The sequence below is a fragment of the Euprymna scolopes genome, chromosome 9 (assembly GCF_053919585.1).
Source record: "Euprymna scolopes isolate OS-2025 chromosome 9, ASM5391958v1, whole genome shotgun sequence".
NCBI classification, from domain to species: Eukaryota; Metazoa; Mollusca; class Cephalopoda; order Sepiida; family Sepiolidae; genus Euprymna; species Euprymna scolopes.
In genome coordinates, this window is record NC_136490.1 from 82,825,723 (window position 1) to 82,845,631 (window position 19,909).

The 19,909-nt window shown below is 36.6% G+C and overlaps 2 protein-coding genes across 2 annotated transcripts in view; both read left to right on the plus strand.

Annotated features, from left to right (window-relative positions):
* The first annotated feature begins 2,300 nt into the window (after positions 1-2,300).
* LOC145284608 (uncharacterized) lies at positions 2,301-2,735 on the plus strand. The gene has a single exon (XM_080133516.1). It carries the CDS (start codon positions 2,301-2,303, stop codon positions 2,733-2,735), a length of 435 nt encoding a protein of 144 aa, XP_079989642.1.
* Positions 2,736-6,590: 3,855 nt separating this feature from the next.
* LOC145284997 (uncharacterized) overlaps positions 6,591-19,909 on the plus strand; it is an 80,494-nt gene continuing 67,175 nt past the window's right edge. Inside the window, exon 1 of the mRNA XM_080134088.1 lies at positions 6,591-6,709. Coding sequence (XP_079990214.1) covers positions 6,664-6,709 — 46 coding nt within the window. The 5' untranslated portion in view covers positions 6,591-6,663. The remainder of the gene's footprint in view (positions 6,710-19,909) is intronic.

The window sequence follows — 19,909 nt, forward strand, 5'->3', positions numbered from 1 at the left end:
CTCGCATTTGCGTGCATTGTTCCTGAAATGATGGTGGTGGTAGCACCAGGGAGATCGGGAGGAAGACCTGCGTCTTTGTGATGAGCGTCTGTCTCTGTGGGATAATTGTGGAGGCAGTTTCTTCAACCAAAGCTGCTGTAAGATATTGTCGCTCATCGTGCATGCACTGAGCAAACCTCACATTTGTCTCAGAAGGCTTTCGGTCGCCAAGGATTAACTCGTTGAAGAGTTGTTTCAACCTGGCTGTTTCCAAAACACTCGTCCGTTCCAGAATGGCCTGCTTAAGTGCTGTATATGGATCTTCAGCAGGAGGTGCTCTAAAAATGTCCTCTACTTCTTCGGCAATATCTGCTGGCGATGCCTCAATCAAATAATAATACTTTTGCACTGAGGAAGTAATCTTCCTATTTGCAAAAATAGCCTCTGTCTGAAAAAACCATATGTGTAGTTTTCGAGAATTAAAGGCAGGCATCCTGAAAGAAACTAAGCGCTCCACAGCACTAGCAGCAGATTTATCCTCGGTCATGGTGGTGCAAAAAAAGGGATAAAAAAATACTATCTAATATTCTCAGTCGAAAGTTGTGTATTTTGTGAGGGGAAAAAAGAATATGTAAAACTTTTTTTTTTTTTTTTTTTAAAGGAAAATATGAAACTTTTATTTTATTTTATTTTTTTTATTCATTTATTTTTTTTTTGGATTGCTTGGATAATGTTGTTATTAGTAATTGTGTTTTTTCTGTGCGCACGTGGACTAAAAAAAAATAAACAACAGACGAAAGACAGGTTAAAGGTTACAACATGTGGCTAGGCATGGGTGTTGGATCTTGGTGTATTTATCGCTCTCACAGAGGAATATAAGGTATTTTGGTGTAAAAATGCTTCCCTTTTGTTTGACTTGATACTCGGTATAAGGAATGAAAAGTTTTGTCAGTCGAGGTCGAGAGTTACCAATTGTTGCGAGGTTATATAAAGCATGTTCACGACTTAGCAATAAAGAAAGCCATTATACCAGTATATATATAAAATTGCATTAGTTATTTAAAACAGAACAACGTTTATACATTAGTGCATAATTGGGTAGTCATGTAAGAATGTGTGTTTGTGGCTTGTACGTGTTGACCTCTGTGGAAGTGTGCACAAGTAGATGTTATAGTTCATACTTTACACGAGCGATATATAGCTTAATTATAACAGTCTGACTTGTTCATATCGCATTAGTTCTATACCATATTACAAGTAACAATCCATATGAAAATTATGCGAGCCCACCTCATGTTTCTGTTGTTTGCTCTCCGAGTGCATGCTTATGACGTGTGTGGTTTATACGTGTGCATGGCTTGGCGTCCAACGATAAAGAGAGAGAAAAAGGAGGTAAACGGAAGGTTTGTCAAAGGTCACCGGAAGCCGTGTGATGCCTGCGAGCACTCCACTCCAGGTGTGTGTGCTACTGCACACAGCTTGTTCTGTGTCTGTGTGTTCGATGTAGACAAAGCAAGTTTGGCAGGTCTAAATGGCTCACTATAAATCTGCCAAATCAGACAAACAACAAAGACAACTAGCTATCATTATGGAATTAATTTCCCACAGTCCATGTGAGAAGTAGCCAAAATGTAGTTGCAGACTGTCTGTCCCACCCAGCACTTGCTGTACAGATAGATATGTATGACCTACCAGTACTGGCAGATGTACAAAAATTGGACCCCAGAATATAGTCCTTTCTAGAATTAAAGAAATTCACATTATCCGGAGAAGAACAATATGTGTTGTGCGATATGTCAATGTCATACCCAAAACCTTTTGTGCCATCCGCACTGCACAAATCTATTTTTGATAGTTTACATTCCATTTCACATCCTGGAATAAAAACATCCATCAGAATGATTAAAGCTAGATTTTACTTGCCACATATGGACAAAACCATCAAAGAATTATGTTCATCATGTGCATCTTGCCAACAAGCAAAGATATACCGACATACTAAATCGCCTGTACAAACACTGGAAATACCATCATCAAGATTCCACACCATACACATTGATATAGTTGGACCTCTACCACCCGCAAAATGCTCAAACAATCCCTACATCTGTCCATATCAGTGCATTTTAACATGTATAGATAGAGCAAGTCACTGAATAGAAACACAATCTATATCAGATATTACAGCACAAACCGTAGCAGAAGCTTTTGTAAATACATTGATCACTCGATTTGGCATTCTGCTACATGTTATAACAGAGAGATGCACCCAATTTGAAAGTGACTTATTTCAAGAGTTATCAAAGATTATTGGATTCTGTATGCTACGAACAACAGCCTATCACCCACAATGCAACGGTCTCATAGAAAGAGATCATAGAACCATTAAAGCAGCTATCCTGGCTCAAAAGGAATCTTGGATTTCAGCACTACCAATAATTCTCTTGAGAATTCAGAATGTGCCGAACTGTTCCAACTTTTCCCCATTTTGTGTTGTTACAGGTGCAAAAATGTCGGTGTTACAGCTAATGATTGATATGGAAAACACCAAACCGAGTACGCAAAATTTTACAAGAGAACTACACAAAACTATGGCTAAATTGGATCTTACAGACTTTTTAAACAGAGCAAGATCAACAAAAAATACATGCATGTCAGATCAACTTCAAACTTGTTCAAATGTGTGGATTAGCATTGATCGTGTTCGCAAACCGCCAGAAGCATCCTATTCAGGTCCTTACACCGTGATCAAATGAACACCAAAATATTGCTTAGTAGAAATTAATCAAAACACACACAAGTTTCGCTAGATTGTTTGAAAACAAATAAAAACATACACAACATACAACTACAAATACAAATAAGAAATCTCACATTGAAAACAAACAAAAACATACACACGATACAACTACAAATACAAACGACAAGCCCAAAAGTTTACTTCCAAAAAAAAGTACAGGGGCACAATATGAAAACTTCAGGTAGAACAATGACACGGAGAAAAGACAACAAAGTTGTTTACGATTAAAAGAACAACAATAATAATGATAATAGTAAAAGGCTATAATAAAATTTTAAAAAATAAAACAAACTCTTTTATTTTGTGGGGGAGTAGTGTAACAACCTCAGAAATAAAATCATTTATTTTATCATACAAAAATACGAAAAGACATTTTCGTATTCAAAAATCAAGAACTGCTAGCTCTACTTCTTTCTCTCTCTTGGACACACACAAGAAGATGTGGAGGACATGTGTGATTTTGCTCTGTAGACAAATTAGCAATAAATAATAAAATTAAAAGCCTAATATTCGTTACGTTAATTATTCACGGTTCTTCGGAATAATATTCCATAAATGTAACACATACTTCATACATATTTCAACTTCATTCAATGACTAATCAAAAACAGATAGAACTAGTATTAAGTTAGAATATGCTTTTCATGTATATTTTTTATGTTTAAAGTTCTGAATGTTTTAGATGAGGGCTGATTGTTTATATTACTTGTATTGATCGGACTAGTGTTCTCATCTTGAGTGTTATTAGTGCAATGCTTCTGTTGGATTGTCCTTCGACCATCCTCATTGGTTATTGTTTGGAAAAGAAAAGAGAAAAGTTACTGGCTCCTTAGATATTTCTTCGTTAATAGAGTGTACAACAGGGAGAAATGGATTAGTAGGTGGAAGTGTTCTTGTGTAAAGATAGATTTAATATCATGTTTGAAGGAGAGAATAGTTCATGTACACGTGTTTATGGCTAGTAGTCATCGAGATGGAGAAAGCCGATTAAAGGAGAAAGAAAGGGCAAAGTCTTCAGTGTATTAAGGTGTTGTCGTGGGTGTCGGTGTATGTTCTTAGGCATTATAAAGAATGTTCGTTTGGTTACCGCACATGGAAACAAAAGGGAGTTTAAAAAGAGCCATTGTTAGCTTGTAGTACTAACGTTCAGCCTGGGACTTTTGCCCCAAGCTAATGTGTGCTGCCAGCTGAAGCCAGGAGGAAAGAGAGGAAGAAAGGTTCGTGACTTCGCCTTTTATGTACTCGGTCACGTGATTAAGAGCTGGCTTGTGATTGGACAAGCAAGAAGGAAACAGATTTCAAATCTCAAATCGTGAGAATTAGCTTCTGCCTGTGATGTAGAGAGTGTTGGCTGCTACAATCGCATATCGTTTATGTTGCTTTGATACCATACTTGCAGGCATTATCTTCTTCTTTTATAGGGGGATTATCGCAGGTATTACCTCCTCTATTTTGGAGGAGTGGTGTAGTATCTATTCTGTTGTCATGATACCATCCTCCTAGGTATTACATCCTTCTTTTATGAGATGATCTTTCAACTAATCATAGTTTTCTTAGATATAAGTATAGATTATGTTCATTACTCATGATATTATCCTTCCTTCTTTTTGGTGGGGAGGGTAAGTGTACTCTCTGTTATATTGCCATGATATCATCCTTCCAGTAATTAACTCCTCCTTTATTTTTTTTCAGAGAGGGGAGAGGGGCTCATCATCATGCCATCTTCTCAGTCATTATCTCCTTCTTTGGGAGTTAGTGTAGTATGTTTCTCCACCATTATGCCATCCTTCTAGATAAAAAAATATGCTTCTACAGGAAACATAATTGCTAGCATATATTATTATATTATTTAATATATATTAAATTAAGTTTTTATGACGAGATAAAAACAAAATATATATATTCAACAATACAAGAAAAAACAAAAGAAAACTCAATCTTCTATAATATAAATCTCACTTGGCTGTTTAAATGTATGTATGTATGCCTAAAACTTTTGACATATGCGTCGAAACGTGACAAAACCAGTATCATTTTAAAGCTCAAACTTTCGGCTGACAAATATCGAAAAATTAGCCAAAAACATTAATTCCTTCATCTTCAACAGGGTAGTTTTCTACAGGGGGGGGGTCGCTTTTTCGCCAATATTTCCGAAAGTCATCCATTCTTTTCGATTGACTAGCCTTAATTTTTGACATTCGTCACTTCCGGTTATGCAATGGATGCAACAGCAAAGATGTCACGTTTTTTTTTTCATGTTCTTTTCTTCCTTCGCGATATGGGTTTGAGCCTGCCTGCCTACTGCCACTTTTTTTTTTCTTTCAATAGACACCTTCAAACACCCGTGCAACGCCGGGCACCCAAGTTAGTCTATTATATAAAAGGCAAAATGGGTGCAAGCATTTGTGTATGTCCACAAAAGGCTTTTTTCATCAGCTTCTCACATCGTTAGATTTCGCGAGAAGTTTCCTTATACTTCCTATATCATAATATCTCGGATTTGCAAATGGGCATTTTCTCTATCTTTTTGCAAATGGGCATTTTCTCTATCTTTTTGCAAATGGGCATTTTCTCTATCTTTTTACAAATGGGCATTTTCTCTATCTTTTTGCAAATGGATATTTTCTCTTTTTTTTTTTTTTGATCGTTTAACAAAATTTCACTCGTTTCGAGTGTTTGTTTGCCTTTCTCATATAAATAAAGCGAAACTATTTGAAACAAACACAAGTGCCTCCTGGCCTTTCGGGACGGGACGTTTCGAATTCAATTAGGTTGATCAATGATCTTCATATCAGACAATTGCTATTCATTTGCACACTGCCAGAGCTCCCTCTTTTTGGAGAGAGCTGGTTTTCCCCAACCTCGTGGGGAAACAAATAAATAAAACGGCAGTAAACGGGAAACTTAACTGGGCTGCGGCCAGATTTAAAAAGCAAAATTCATTTCTGTGCCTGCGTGATTCTTAACTTAATTACCAACTCATTGATTTCGCGATCCACTATGGCGTGATGGTTAGTGAGAAAGACTAATTACCCTACGTTTTCGAGTTCGATTTCACCTCTCTCTCCATTTTTATTTTTTTATTTCGTCTTTGAGCCAATATCCTCCACCCAGGTTAATTACCAACTCTTTTTTTTCATATTCTTTTCCTCTTTCGCGGTACAGGTTAGAGCCTGTCTATCTACTATGACTTTTTTTTTTTTTCCTCAACATACACCTCCAAACATCCGGGCAGCGCCGGGCACCCCCACTAGTTTATATATAAATCGAAGGCTTTTTTGATATTCACAAGAAACATCATCCATAGAAATAGCACTCACTGCTAACAATACTAAAGCATTCATTTCTTTCATATTTTTAGTTACAACAATACTATCCTGACGCTAATATACAGTTTCAAATCAGTTTAAATCTTGGATATTAACTACATCTGTATATTGCAGACTTATAACTTGTATATATCAACTTTTACTACTGGAAAATTTCACAAAAATTGTTTGTTTGTTTTTTTTATTGAGCCGATACTTCTCTGGTAAACATTCATAGTTGCTATATTTTCATTCAGATTTAGTTTTTTGTGTGAAGAAGAATTGCAAAGTCTAGCCAACATTTTCCAAGTGCAAAGCTTTGTAAGGGCGAACACACATAAAACAAACTGAAAATGACAAAATCCCAAGTAAAGGATTTTCTGTTTATTTAGTATTCTGTGTAAACATTTCTGAGTAACCGGTCAGTCAACACATAGGCTTTCAATACACCCACTTCTTTTCTGTTGGCCAAAAAACGACTGAATTTATATGAGAAACACATTTCAAGTTCGTTTCTCCAATACAAAACATATTCAAGTGGCTGACGAGGAAAAAAACAAAAAAAACACTAGAAATATGATCATAAGGTTGAGTTTTGTAAACATGTTTTTTGCCTTTGCAGGTGAGTTTATACACTCTTTTTTATTCAGTATTAAAATATAATTATCCATTCAAGATATTAGAAAATACAATTATCAATTTAAGATATTAGAAAATATAATTATCAATTCAAGATATTAGGAAATATAATTATCAATTCAATATATTAGAAAATAAAATTATCAATTCAAGATATTAGAAAATACAATTATCAATTCAAGATATTAGAAAATACAATTATCAATTCAAGATATTAGAAAATACAATTATCAATTCAATACATTAGAAAATACAATTATCAACTCAATATATTAGAAAATGCAATTATCAGTTCAAGATATTAGAAAATACAATTAACAATTCAAAATATTAGAAAATACAATTATCAATTCAATACATTAGAAAATGCAATTATCAATTCAATATATTAGAAAATGCAATTATCAATTCAATATATTAGAAAATATAATTATCAATTCAAGATATTAGAAAATACAATTATCAATTCAAGATATTAGAAAATACAATTATCAATTCAATATATTAGAAAATATAATTATCAATTCAAGATATTAGAAAATACAATTATCAATTCAAGATATTAGAAAATACAATTATCAATTCAAGATATTAGAAAATATAATAATCAATTCAAGATATTAGAAAATATAATTATCAATTCAAGATATTAGAAAATACAATTAGCAATTGAAGATATTAGGAAATACAAATATCAATTTAAGATATTAGAAAATATAATTGTCAATTCATGATGTTAGAAAATACAATTATCAATTCAAGATGTTAGAAAATGCAATTATCAATTCAAGATATTAGAAAATACAATTATCAATTCAAGATATTAGAAAATACAATTATCAATTCAAGACATTATAAAATACAATTATCAATTCAAGATATTAGAAAATACAATTATCAATTCAAGACATTATAAAATACAATTATCAATTCAAGATATTAGAAAATATAGTTATCAGTTCAGTTCAAGATATTAGAAAATACAAATATCAATTCAAGATATTAGAAAAGTTAATTTATAAGAATCAACATCAACAGCAGTTGCATCGGTTAATGTCTTTTACATTTATAGTATATATATATATATATATATATATATATATATATATATATATATATATATATATATATATATATATATATATATATATATCACTCGATAAACATTCATATAACATTACTGATTAATTATATACAAATTTATATAATATCATTAGATATAACTTTCATGGAGCAAACTTCATTTGCTGACTTGAGCTTTTAAAATGATAAAATTAAAGCAAATGTACCTTTGATGAAATGTTAAAGCATTTTGAAATCTATGAAAATATCACGCAAACAAAAATGAGTAATTCTTAAATAGAAGAATAGGTGTCATTATGAAATGTTTGCTGAATTGAAAGAAAATAGTTGTGGCGATATTATGTTCAAACATGAGTTCTCACTAGATTACCAGTTAAACAACATTGAATCTAACCTATACTTAGATGGGTGACCGTATGGGGATACCAGATTCTATTTTGGAAATAGAAATGACTGTAAATTCATTTTCTTCTAATCAATCCCCGAAATATGACCCTATTTTCTGCACTATATAACTTTGTCAACTTCGAAACATAAACTGAATGTGCGAATATGATGTTTTGAGACTCAAACTAAAGTTATAGAAATGCACTATTAATAGTCAGTTGTATTTTTTTGGCATTTTATTATGATATAACGTGAATAGGGGACCACAATTATGACCTAGTCAGTGGTCACATCCGTCTATTACAATTGTTGCTATTTTCAATTTTTCAAACCTTTAACAGAATTTTTGTAAGACGTCAATATCATTTCTGCTTCACTACTCGGATCGTACAAGTTTGATTTCTTTGATTTTATTACCAGAAACCATTTGTATTGTCTCAACTTTGTTACATTTATTATGATTATTTTTTTTTTATCCTCCTTAACTGTATCGTGTTCCTGTTCCTTCTTTACACAAAGTCTTTCTTTCTATTTTCTTGACACTGGATCTTCTGAATGCCACTTTGGTATTTCAAATGTTGGGAGACAATGCCATCTTTAGCCTTTGTTAGAGAGTGATTATGTCATGGTAAAACACCGGGTCGGGTCCCTGTAATTTCTATGCTACCACGTGGTGACCGCTGCTACTACATTTTAGAGGAGGAAAGAAAGAACCAGAAACGCGTCCGTTCACATCAAATACTTTATTTAGACTCCCCCTGATATTAACCAAGGGCAAGTAACTCTTTATTATTACACATTTCCGTTTGTCGAGATCCTTTTTTTTCTTCTTCTTTATTTACAAACAGTTTTAACCTTTATTTACAAACAGTAACATTTATTATCTTTGCAAACAAAGTCTTTCAAGTAGTTCGGTTTTTTTGATAATCGTCCTCTGCTTGATATAGTTGTCTCCTGTTTTTGCTTAACTTCGCTTCTTCTGGAGGAGTTTTCTACGTTTTCCAAAATAGGTAGTAAATGTTTTCTGTTCCTTTTTAGACTTTCTCCAGAGTTCAACTTTACTGTATATGTCCTATTTTTCTTATTTGTTGCTGTGACTATACCAGTATTCCTCCACATTTTCTCTTCATCCGTTTTCTCTCGGATTCTGTCTCCCACTCTTAGTGGTTTCAAGTCTTTACTTCCATGTCTTTTATCATAATTTATTTTACTTTTTGTTTTGTAAACCCCATCTCTCTCTTTTACTTTTCGTAAATTTGGCCATTTGGGTTTTAATTTATTTGGATGACTGGGTAAAGTTGTTTTAATTTTTCTACCCATCAAGAGTTCTGCTGGGCTAACTCCCGTAGCAGTTATTGGTGTACTACGGTAAGCCATTAATGCGAGAAATATGTCTGGCTGTCGTAATATTCTTTTTGCAATCTTCACTGCGCTTTCGGCAGCTCCATTCGCCTGAAGGAAATGCGGACTAACTGTGGTGTGTGTGAATCCATATTGTTTTGCAAATTCTTTGAAATATGTGCTTGTGAACTGTCCTCCATTATCACTTACGATCTCCTCAGGTATTCCCCATCGAGCAAATATTTCTCGTAATTTCCCAATTATCGTTTTGCTGGTTAGTGGATTTAATCTCGCGATTTCCAAGTAACGGGAGAAATAGTCTGTTACGACTAAGTAATATTCTCCCTCCAATTGTAGGATGTCTGTCCCCAATTTCTGCCACGCCCTATCTGGCAAAGTAGTTGGTTTCAATGTTTCATTGGGATTTGCAGCACGATGACTATTGCAAAAATCACATCGTCTAATGAGATCTTCTATTTCTTGTGATATTCTCGGCCACCATACTGACATTTTGGCTCGTTCTCGGCATTTGTTTAACCCCCAGATGTCCTGTATGTATTGCTTGTAATATTTCTGCTCTGAGATTTTGTGGAACCACTATTCGATCTTGATAAAATAAAATTTCCTGATGAACTGATAGATCATTCCTAAAGTTAAAGTAGGGTTTAACTCCCTTGTTTAATCTATCCTCCTTGCTCGGCCAACCATTTGATGTTAAATGGATAATCTCCTGTAGTTTTGAATCCTTAGATGTAGCATTCCTAATTTCTTTTAATTTTCTATCAGTAGCTGATCTGGTCTTTATGATAGTGTCTATATACATTTCTACATCTTTCTCCATGGTGCTTTCTGCTTTTTCGGTTGGACTTCTAGACAGTGCAGCAAAAGTTTCCCAGGAACATACTCTGCTATAGGATTGTATCTCCTAAGTCTCATCAACAGTCTTTGACATCTCAAAGGAGTGTTATTCAGATCCTGAGTATTTATCAACGGTACCAAAGGTTTATGATCAGTTAGAAGACAAAACTGATCTAGTCCCGCAATGTATCTGTCAAATTTCTCACAGGCCCATACGCTCGCTAAACATTCTTTTTCAATTTGAGCATAGTTTTGTTCTGTTTGTGTCAGCGTACGAGAGGCATAAGCTATGACTCTTAATATTTTATTTTCTTCTTGGAAAATGGCAGCGCCAAGTCCATAGCTCTGCTCGCATCCGCACTAATCGTGATGGGCTTTTTTGGATCATAATAAGTCAATATCAATGCCTGTGTCAGTAGTTCTTTAACGCTTTGGAATGACTTTTCTTGAGGTTCATTCCAAGCCCAAACCGTATCTTTTTTCAATAATTCCAGCATTGGTTGTAATGCCGCTGCTAAGTTAGGCACGAATTTCCCTAGATACTGACTCATTCCCAAAAATCTTCTGGGCTCTGTGACTGATGTAGGGGCAGACAACTTTTTTATCGCTTCTAACCGTTCTTCAGTGGGTTGTATCCCCTTAGCTGATATGCTGTGTCCGAAGTATTTTATAATACTTTTCCTGAATTCGCACTTCTCTTTGTTTAATTTTATTCCTTCTTGCTCTATTATTTTTAGTGCTACTGTAAGCCTTCTATCATGTTCCTCCATCGTTTTCCCATGAATTAATATGTCATCTATTATGACGTGAACACCTTCCACATTTTCTAGAAGCTTGGACATTTTCCGTTGAAAAATTTCCGGTGCTGATGATATTCCAAAGGGCAATCTTTTAAAACAATATCTCCCAAATGGGGTTATGGAAGTCGTAAGCAACCGACTCTCTTTTGCCAATGGAATTTGGTGAAACCCACTGGCTGCGTCCAGTTTCGAAAATATCACTGAGCCGTTCAATTTGGGTGATATATCCTCCAGATTCGGCAGCATATAATATTCGCGTTTTACTGCTGAATTTAATTTTTTTAGATCGACACACAACCGTACTTCTTCGTTTTGTTTTCTCACCGGAACGATTGGACTGCACCAATCCGTTGGTTGTGTGACTTTCTCGATCACACCATCGTCCTCTAAACGTCGAAGTTCCTTCTTTACTTTTGGCATAATGGGAAGTGCTATCCGTCTAGCCGTCGGGGTACAATACGGTTTCACACCGTCTTTTAACGCTATTTCCACTGGGTCTGTTTTCATGACTCCAGTTACCTCCCCTTTGTTTACATTAGACACGAATTTAACCAATTTTTTTTTTTTTTTTTTACATGGGTGTCACCACTTATCAAGGCCCAGAGGCCATTCGAGGATAAGGGTTAATAGGTATACATTAGTCATTGTGATTTTAGCATAGTAAACAGTGGGAATTTTGTAACTTGGATTACTTAGGGGGACGATTCAATTAGAACTTGTTCACATTGGACTTTTTCTTTTTTTTTTCATAGGTATCAACACATTATCAAGGCCAAGAGGCCACTCAAGGATAAGGGTTAAAGAGTGTACAGTAGAAATTGGACAATATAATAATCATTAGTAATGAAAATTTGTTAAATTTGATAACTTATATGGAACGGCTCATCAAGAACTTATTTACGTTAGACTTGAAGACAACCATATTGTAGTCAGCCGGAAAGCAGGAAAACGGAAGACAATTCCACAGGCGTGCAGTTCTAATAAAAAAGCTTTGTTCATGGAATCTACGTTTAGATTTAGGCACAGATAAAGAGTGGGGGGAATTATTGATAGTGTTTACAGCTAGACGAGTGTTTCTTGTGAAAGTTTGGCGAGGGGGACCATAGATTGAAGCTCAGTCGAACACTTTCCATGAAAATAACGATACATCAGAGACAAATTCGCAACATCTCTTCTGTGAGATAGAGGTTGCAAGGAAGAAAAAACGATATCTCCTACGAGGCTACGAAGTCTATTTTGAACTCTATCAAGGCAGGACAAGTCCTTTCTAGCAGCTCCTGCCCAGATGTGGCAACAGTATTCCATCCTTGGACGTACATGGCTCTTATATAGATAGAGAATTGCATCAGCAGTGAGATATCTACTGGATCGATAGAAAGATCCCACCATTTTTCCAGCGGCCTTGGCAACAGATTTTATGTACGTGTTCCATTTAAGATCAGGAGTAATGGTCAAGCCCAGAAGCTTGTCAAAACTTGAGGCCTCCTGAAGACGAGAGTCATTCATTTCAATTGATGCCAGATGTGGATCAGAATGTTGATGATGTAAAGAGAGAAGCTTGGTTTTAGATGCATTAAAAGTAACCAGCCACTCCTTTCCCCATTGTACTACGTGCTCAAGATCAGAGGAGAGTGAATTGGAGAGAACTTGGTCGTTTACTGTCTTAGATGTGCTACCATAAATGGTAGTGTCGTCAGCATAAATGTCTACAAATGATGTAAGGATGTGATTTGGAAGATCATTAATGTAGATCAGGAAAAGAGTTGGGCCCCTGAGCGACACCGGCATTAATACTGTGGGCATCTGATTTTTGCCCCTCAACTACTACTCTTATGAACCTATCAGAAAGAAATGATTTAATAATTGAGAAGACATTTCCAGCTATACCATAGCTAGAGATCTTATGAAGTAAACCTTTATGCCATACCCTATCAAAGGCCTTAGATATGTCAAGAGCAATTGCCCTAGAAAGGTTGCCTCCGTCGACGCTGTTTCTCTCGATAGCAAGTTGTCTGTACTGCTATCAATAACATGTATTTCGAATGAGTATCTGCTATCCTTATGTCTCGTATCAACCGTAAACTTCCCTATACAGTTCAATATACCTCCGGGGCTTTTGTATATGCCATATGCTGGTTTCAAAACAGGGTTTTTTCTCAAGCTACGAAACGTTTCGTAACTGATAACATTTATGTCCGCTCTCCGGTGTCGATTTTAAAAATTAAATTATTTTCACATACCTTTAACCGCACGTGCCATGGGTCTATTGCATTTTCTCTGAATTCTTTTCTTTTATAAATAGCCCCAAGAAAGTATTCCTCTGTCGTATGTTTTTCCACTTGTCTGACATTATGGGCTTTGAATCTGCAACATATCGTGAAGTGATGTATTTTGTCACAGTTTCGACATCGTTTTCCGTTCGCTGGACAATAATCTTGCCGTTTGTGTTTTTTGTTACATTTTCCACATCTCTGTTGCTGCGTTTCTTTTTGTGGATAATTTTGTTTCCATTCGTTTTACTGCGTCAACCGATTTTTCCTTCATTTCAGCCATTTGCTCTCTCACTTGTTCGTAGCTGCGTGCTATTTCTATAGCCTTTTCCAAGCTTAGGTCGTCTCTAAGTTGTAGTTTTTCGGATAGTTCTCCACTTCTTAACCCGATGACCAGCCTGTCTCTTATTTGGTCATTTTTGTGTGGAAAATCACAGTTTTCCGATAGTTCGTGAAGTCCCCGAATAAATTGTTCTATCGATTCGCCTTCCCTTTGTGTTCTGAGGTGAAATTTTGCGCGCTCGTGCATAATATATTTTTTCGGCATGAAGTGGCCTTCAAATTTGTTCAGTATCACGTCGAAACTCTTTTCATCTTCCTTTTTCTTGAAAGAGAACGACTTATATATCTGTTCGGCGTCCGGTCCCATACAATACACAAGCGTGCTAATTTGTGTATCAGGCGACTCTTCATATAATTTTGTCGCACTCCGAAAACGTTGAAATCGCTCTCGCCATGTCCTCCACTGGTTCGGTTGCGTAAAGTCAAAACGCTCTGGGGGCTGAAGTCTAAACATATTTATTTGTGAAATAGTTGACGTTAATCCTTTTTTTTTTTTTTTTTTTTTTCGTTATAAGGTTTCCTTACCCAAAGAAAAAATGTATCCCAATCTGACACCATGTTTCGTCGGGTCCCTGTAATTTCTATGCTACCACGTGGTGACCGCTGCTACTACATTTTAGAGGAGGAAGGAAAGAACCAGAAACGCGTCCGTTCACATCAAATACTTTATTTAGACTCCCCCTGATATTAACCAAGGGCAAGTAACTCTTTATTATTACACAGTTTCTGGTTAGCCATTAACTAGTTGGGAATAGATTTCCTTTTCTGTTTGTTTCTTGAAGGGCTTATCTTTTTATTTAGCATGTTTAGAATGCTAGTGGTGAGGTCTCTTTCAGGCTTTATTTGGCTTGAAGGGATTCTACATTTATCTCCTTTTTATTTATTTTACCATGCCTTCTACATATCTACACAACAAGCAACTTATTATTTCTTATCGTAACATCAGAGGTTTCAGGTCAAACTTTCTCGATGTTTTTTCTTTTGCACAAATATCCTCACATTCTTGCTCCTTCAAAATTTCTATTAATAGTAATAATCTACATGGTGTTATATCGCTTATCCCTCCATATTTACATGAATAAGCCAGAAACGAGCAGGAACAGTGACGGCGATAATAATGGCGACACTAGGACAAACCCCGTTCGTCAATAGAACATAAATGATCACACTAAACACAAACGACAGCATCAAAGCCCATTTCTTGTTGGATATTGTACATACGGGGGAAAGGCGAGCCTCATTTGTTGAGGCGCTGAATGCCATGTTTTATTTTCAGGCTTTTGATTGGACCGTTCGAAAACTTCATGTGCGCAGTTTTTAACACTGACATTTTCGCGCCCTTCGTAACCGCCCCCCCCCTCCTGCTAGAGCCTCCTGCTTGAGCCAAGATGCTATATCAAGTATCTCCCTAAATGAACTGCCTCAAGGTCAACCATGCTTGGAGGTCCATTTCCTTTTTCCTGTTGTGATAGGATTTTTTTAGACGAATATTATCTCCCCTAGAATTAAAATAGTTCGGCTCCGTTAATGTAGTTTTATTCTTCCAGATACCATAAAAAATGGTTTCTGCTCCCTTTTGCTAGCTTCTCCGAAGAGAAGCAATTTAACACTTAAAAAAAAAAGAAGAAACTACCAGACTCTCAGAGACGCGAGAAATAGACATATTTTTTGCAACCTCTACCAAAGAAGACTGAAATTCATCACCTCAGGTAAGGCTTGCTTTTATCCGTTGTCTTTTTTCTGCTCTCTGTCGAGTTCTAAAGCACGTGAGGAAATTAATTCTCACTTTATTTACCACATCTGAAGTTTAAGTGAAATGAAATCTTTCTACCCCAAACAAAATAATTAAAAAAAAAAGAATAAAACAAACTGACACCTCCTTCTCGTTTAAAATGCACCGCATTTATTTTTCAACAAAAACAACAATGTGAATAAGCAAAGGTCCAATCGGTGAAAGTTCTTGCGAAGTCATTATGATTAGAATGTTAGATGAAAGTCCTTCATGGAATTAATAAGATTAGAAGGTAAAAGTCTTGTGTGCAAACAATGTCCTTATTTTAAGGTTTGTGTTTAACTGGCAAAGTTCACCTTATTTAAAAGTCCTGTGAAGAAAGTAATGCGGAGGTTTATTTTCCCCTTGTTCATGTAGACGTTTCCACGCATTTGTACAGTCTTGCTATTTTTATTTGCAAGGACCCCCCATTCTATGTGTCCCCAGTCTTGAATCTCATGAATGTCCTTTTATCTGTTTGAGGTTGTCTTTGTTGCCGTCCACTTCCTATTTGTTCTTTTTATACTGCTCCCTTCTGAAAATGACTGTTTTATTATTGATGTTATATCGAACAGTATTGATAATGCATTACAACTTCATTCGTCAAGCTCTTTGTCTTCAGTGACTTTAATGCTCACCATTCTGACTGGCTTCCCCACTCTAATCGCACAGATCTTGCTGGTTAAATATGCCTTCACTTTTCTGACTTGTCCCAAATTGTCACCTTCCCTACACGTTTTTCTGATAATGACCTTCATCAACCATATTTACTTGATCCTTTTTTTCACTTCTGCTCCTGGCATGGAAGAAAACATATGTGATGTAATATGATTCTGGTGTGATTCACAGGCTGGCCAATTCCAACTTGTGACATTAACTTCATCTTTATCCAACCTTGATTTGAAAAGATCTTACAACAAAGTCACTAAATACACAAAATCCTTAGATCATGTCGGTACAACTACAATAAAGAAAATCATGTTGTGTTTGTTTCTTCCTCACAGACAAACTGGGTACATAAGACTTGTCTTGGGAGTTTTTAAATCTGGGGCTTTTGATCAGGTCACTTTAAGGGTGGAGTTAGACAAAGATCTAGGAATTACCTTTTAGATCTCCAAGAATCAAAATTGGATTCCAATCAGATTAATAGTTTGCAAATTACATTTAAAAGCAATACTCTCTGTTGATTTAAGGACTTATCTTTTTTGGTTGATCTGTTTGGAGTCCAGAAGATTGATTGGGTCTCTTTCAGGCTTTGTCTTGAAGTGATTCTACCTTCATCTCCTTTTTATTTATTTATTATGTCTTCTACAAATCCACACAACAATAAGTACTTTACTATTTCTTATAGTAACATCAGAATTCTTGGGTCAAATTTTATGTTCAGTTTTTTGGGGTTTTTTTTTTTTAGAAATATCCTCACATTCTTGCTCTTTGTAAGACTAATTTAGATTTTTCTATTAAACGCAATGATTTACATGTGGCAAATAATCCATTTAAACTCTTCCACGCATTTGTACAGTCTTGCTATTTTTATTTGCAAGGACCCCCCATTCTATGTGTCCCCAGTCTTGAATCTCATGAATGTCCTTTTATCTGTTTGAGGTTGTCTTTGTTGCCGTCCACTTCCTATTTGTTCTTTTTATACTGCTCCCCTTCTGAAAATGACTGTTCTATTATTGATGTTATATCCAACAGTATTGATAATGCATTACAACTTCATTCGTCAAGCTCTTTGTCTTCAGTGACTTTAATGCTCACCATTCTGACTGGCTTCCCCACTGTGGGACAGTCTCTAAGTGGGGATGCCCTCTAGATGGAATGAAATGGAGAAAAGAAAAATTGTTGGTGGTGTTAGTGATTGATTTCTTTCTCTGCAAGATGGGTGAAATTTAGAGGGAGGGGTTAAAAGAAAATTGCAGATAGGAGGGGGTGGGGATATTGGAGGCTTCCTAGTTGGTGGGGAGCACTCACTCGGCTAGCTGAGAGGCTAATTATTTAGTTACACTTGACGGAACTGTGCGTTCCACACCTAGGCAGGGAACACATATTCAAATTTGGCCCCTTTTCGTGCACACAGACTTGCTACATATATCCATCTTCTGTTAAATGCTGTGCAGATCAGTCTTCTATTACATCTGATCTTCACCCATAGTTGGTGTTTAAAGAAAGCTATCAGATTCTGATTAGAAAAAGACAACATCCCATTGGCCACCCTGCAGTCGCGACATCCTAATCGCCATTCTCGACACAGCCAGGATTGTAATATAGACCATTTGTCTTTCCCAGTCCCACGGAAGCCTCATGTTGTCAACAAAATTGGATACGGTAATCGAGGGAGGATGCTCAGGATCGATGTGAGCCATCACCTCGTTGACTAGTACCGTCAGAGTTCACGGCAATCGAAGAAAGCATGATCGGTCATTTTTATGGCTGTTGTTCCGCAACAGGGACAGCAGGCCACTCAAAAAAAAAACAGAACTGCATTGTATGCTGTAAAGTGAAAGTGCATTGCATGCTGTGAAGTGGAAGTGCATTGTATGCTGTGAAGTGGAAGTGCATTGTATGCTGTGAAGTGAAAGTGCATTGTATGCTGTGAAGTGGAAGTGCATTGTATGCTGTGAAGTGAAAGTGCATTGCATGCTGTGAAGTGGAAGTGCATTGTATGCCGTGAAGTGGAACTGCATTGTATGCTGTGAAGTGGAAGTGCATTGTATGCTGTGAAGTGGAACTGCATTGTATGCTGTGAAGTGGAAGTGCATTGTATGCTGTGAAGTGGAACTGCATTGTATGCTTTGAAGTGGAAGTGCATTGTATGCTGTGAAGTGGAAGTGCATTGTATGCTGTGAAGTGAAAGTGCATTGTATGCTGTGAAGTGGAAGTGCATTGTATGCTGTGAAGTGGAAGTGCATTGTATGCTGTGAAGTGGAAGTGCATTGTATGCTGTGAAGTGGAAGTGCATTGTATGCTGTGAAGTGGAACTGCATTGTATGCTGTGAAGTGGAAGTGAATTGTATGCTGTGAAGTGGAACTGCATTGTATGCTGTGAAGTGGAAGTGCATTGTATGCTGTGAAGTGGAAGTGCATTGTATGCTGTGAAGTGGAACTGCATTGTATGCTGTGAAGTGGAAGTGCATTGTATGCTGTGAAGTGGAAGTGCATTGTATGCTGTGAAGTGGAACTGCATTGTATGCTGTGAAGTGAAAGTGCATTGCATGCTGTGAAGTGGAAGTGCATTGTATGCTGTGAAGTGGAAGTGCATTGTATGCTGTGAAGTGGAAGTGCATTGTATGCTGTGAAGTGGAACTGCATTGTATGCTGTGAAGTGGAAGTGCATTGTATGCTGTGAAGTGGAAGTGCATTGTATCCTGTAAGTGGAAGTGCATTGTATGCTGTGAAGTGGAAGTGCATTGTATGCTGTGAAGTGAAAGTGCATTGTATGCTGTGAAGTTGAAGTGCATTGTATGCTGTGAAGTGGAAGTGCATTGTATGCTGTGAAGTGAAAGTGTATTGCATGCTGTGAAGTGGAAGTGCATTGTATGCTGTGAAGTGGAAGTGCATTGTATGCTGTGAAGTGGAAGTGCATTGTATGCTGTGAAGTGGAAGTGCATTGTATGCTGTGAAGTGGAACTGCATTGTATGCTGTGAAGTGGAAGTGCATTGTATGCTGTGAAGTGGAAGTGCATTGTATGCTGTGAAGTGGAAGTGCATTGTATGCTGTGAAGTGGAACTGCATTGTATGCTGTGAAGTGGAAGTGAATTGTATGCTGTGAAGTGGAACTGCATTGTATGCTGTGAAGTGGAAGTGCATTGTATGCTGTGAAGTGGAAGTGCATTGTATGCTGTGAAGTGGAAGTGCATTGTATGCTGTGAAGTGGAACTGCATTGTATGCTGTGAAGTGGAAGTGCATTGTATGCTGTGAAGTGGAAGTGCATTGTATGCTGTGAAGTGGAAGTGCATTGTATGCTGTGAAGTGGAACTGCATTGTATGCTGTGAAGTGGAAGTGAATTGTATGCTGTGAAGTGGAACTGCATTGTATGCTGTGAAGTGGAAGTGCATTGTATGCTGTGAAGTGAAACTGCATTGTATGCTGTGAAGTGGAAGTGAATTGTATGCTGTGAAGTGGAACTGCATTGTATGCTGTGAAGTGGAAGTGCATTGTATGCTGTGAAGTGGAACTGCATTGTATGCTGTGAAGTGGAAGTGCATTGTATGCTGTGAAGTGGAAGTGCATTGTATGCTGTGAAGTGGAAGTGCATTGTATGCTGTGAAGTGGAACTGCATTGTATGCTGTGAAGTGGAAGTGAATTGTATGCTGTGAAGTGGAAC

Bases quoted from the DNA above. Each gene is read 5' to 3' on its own strand.
- LOC145284608 (XM_080133516.1), top strand. From the start codon at position 2,301: ATGCTACGAACAACAGCCTATCACCCACAATGCAACGGTCTCATAGAA.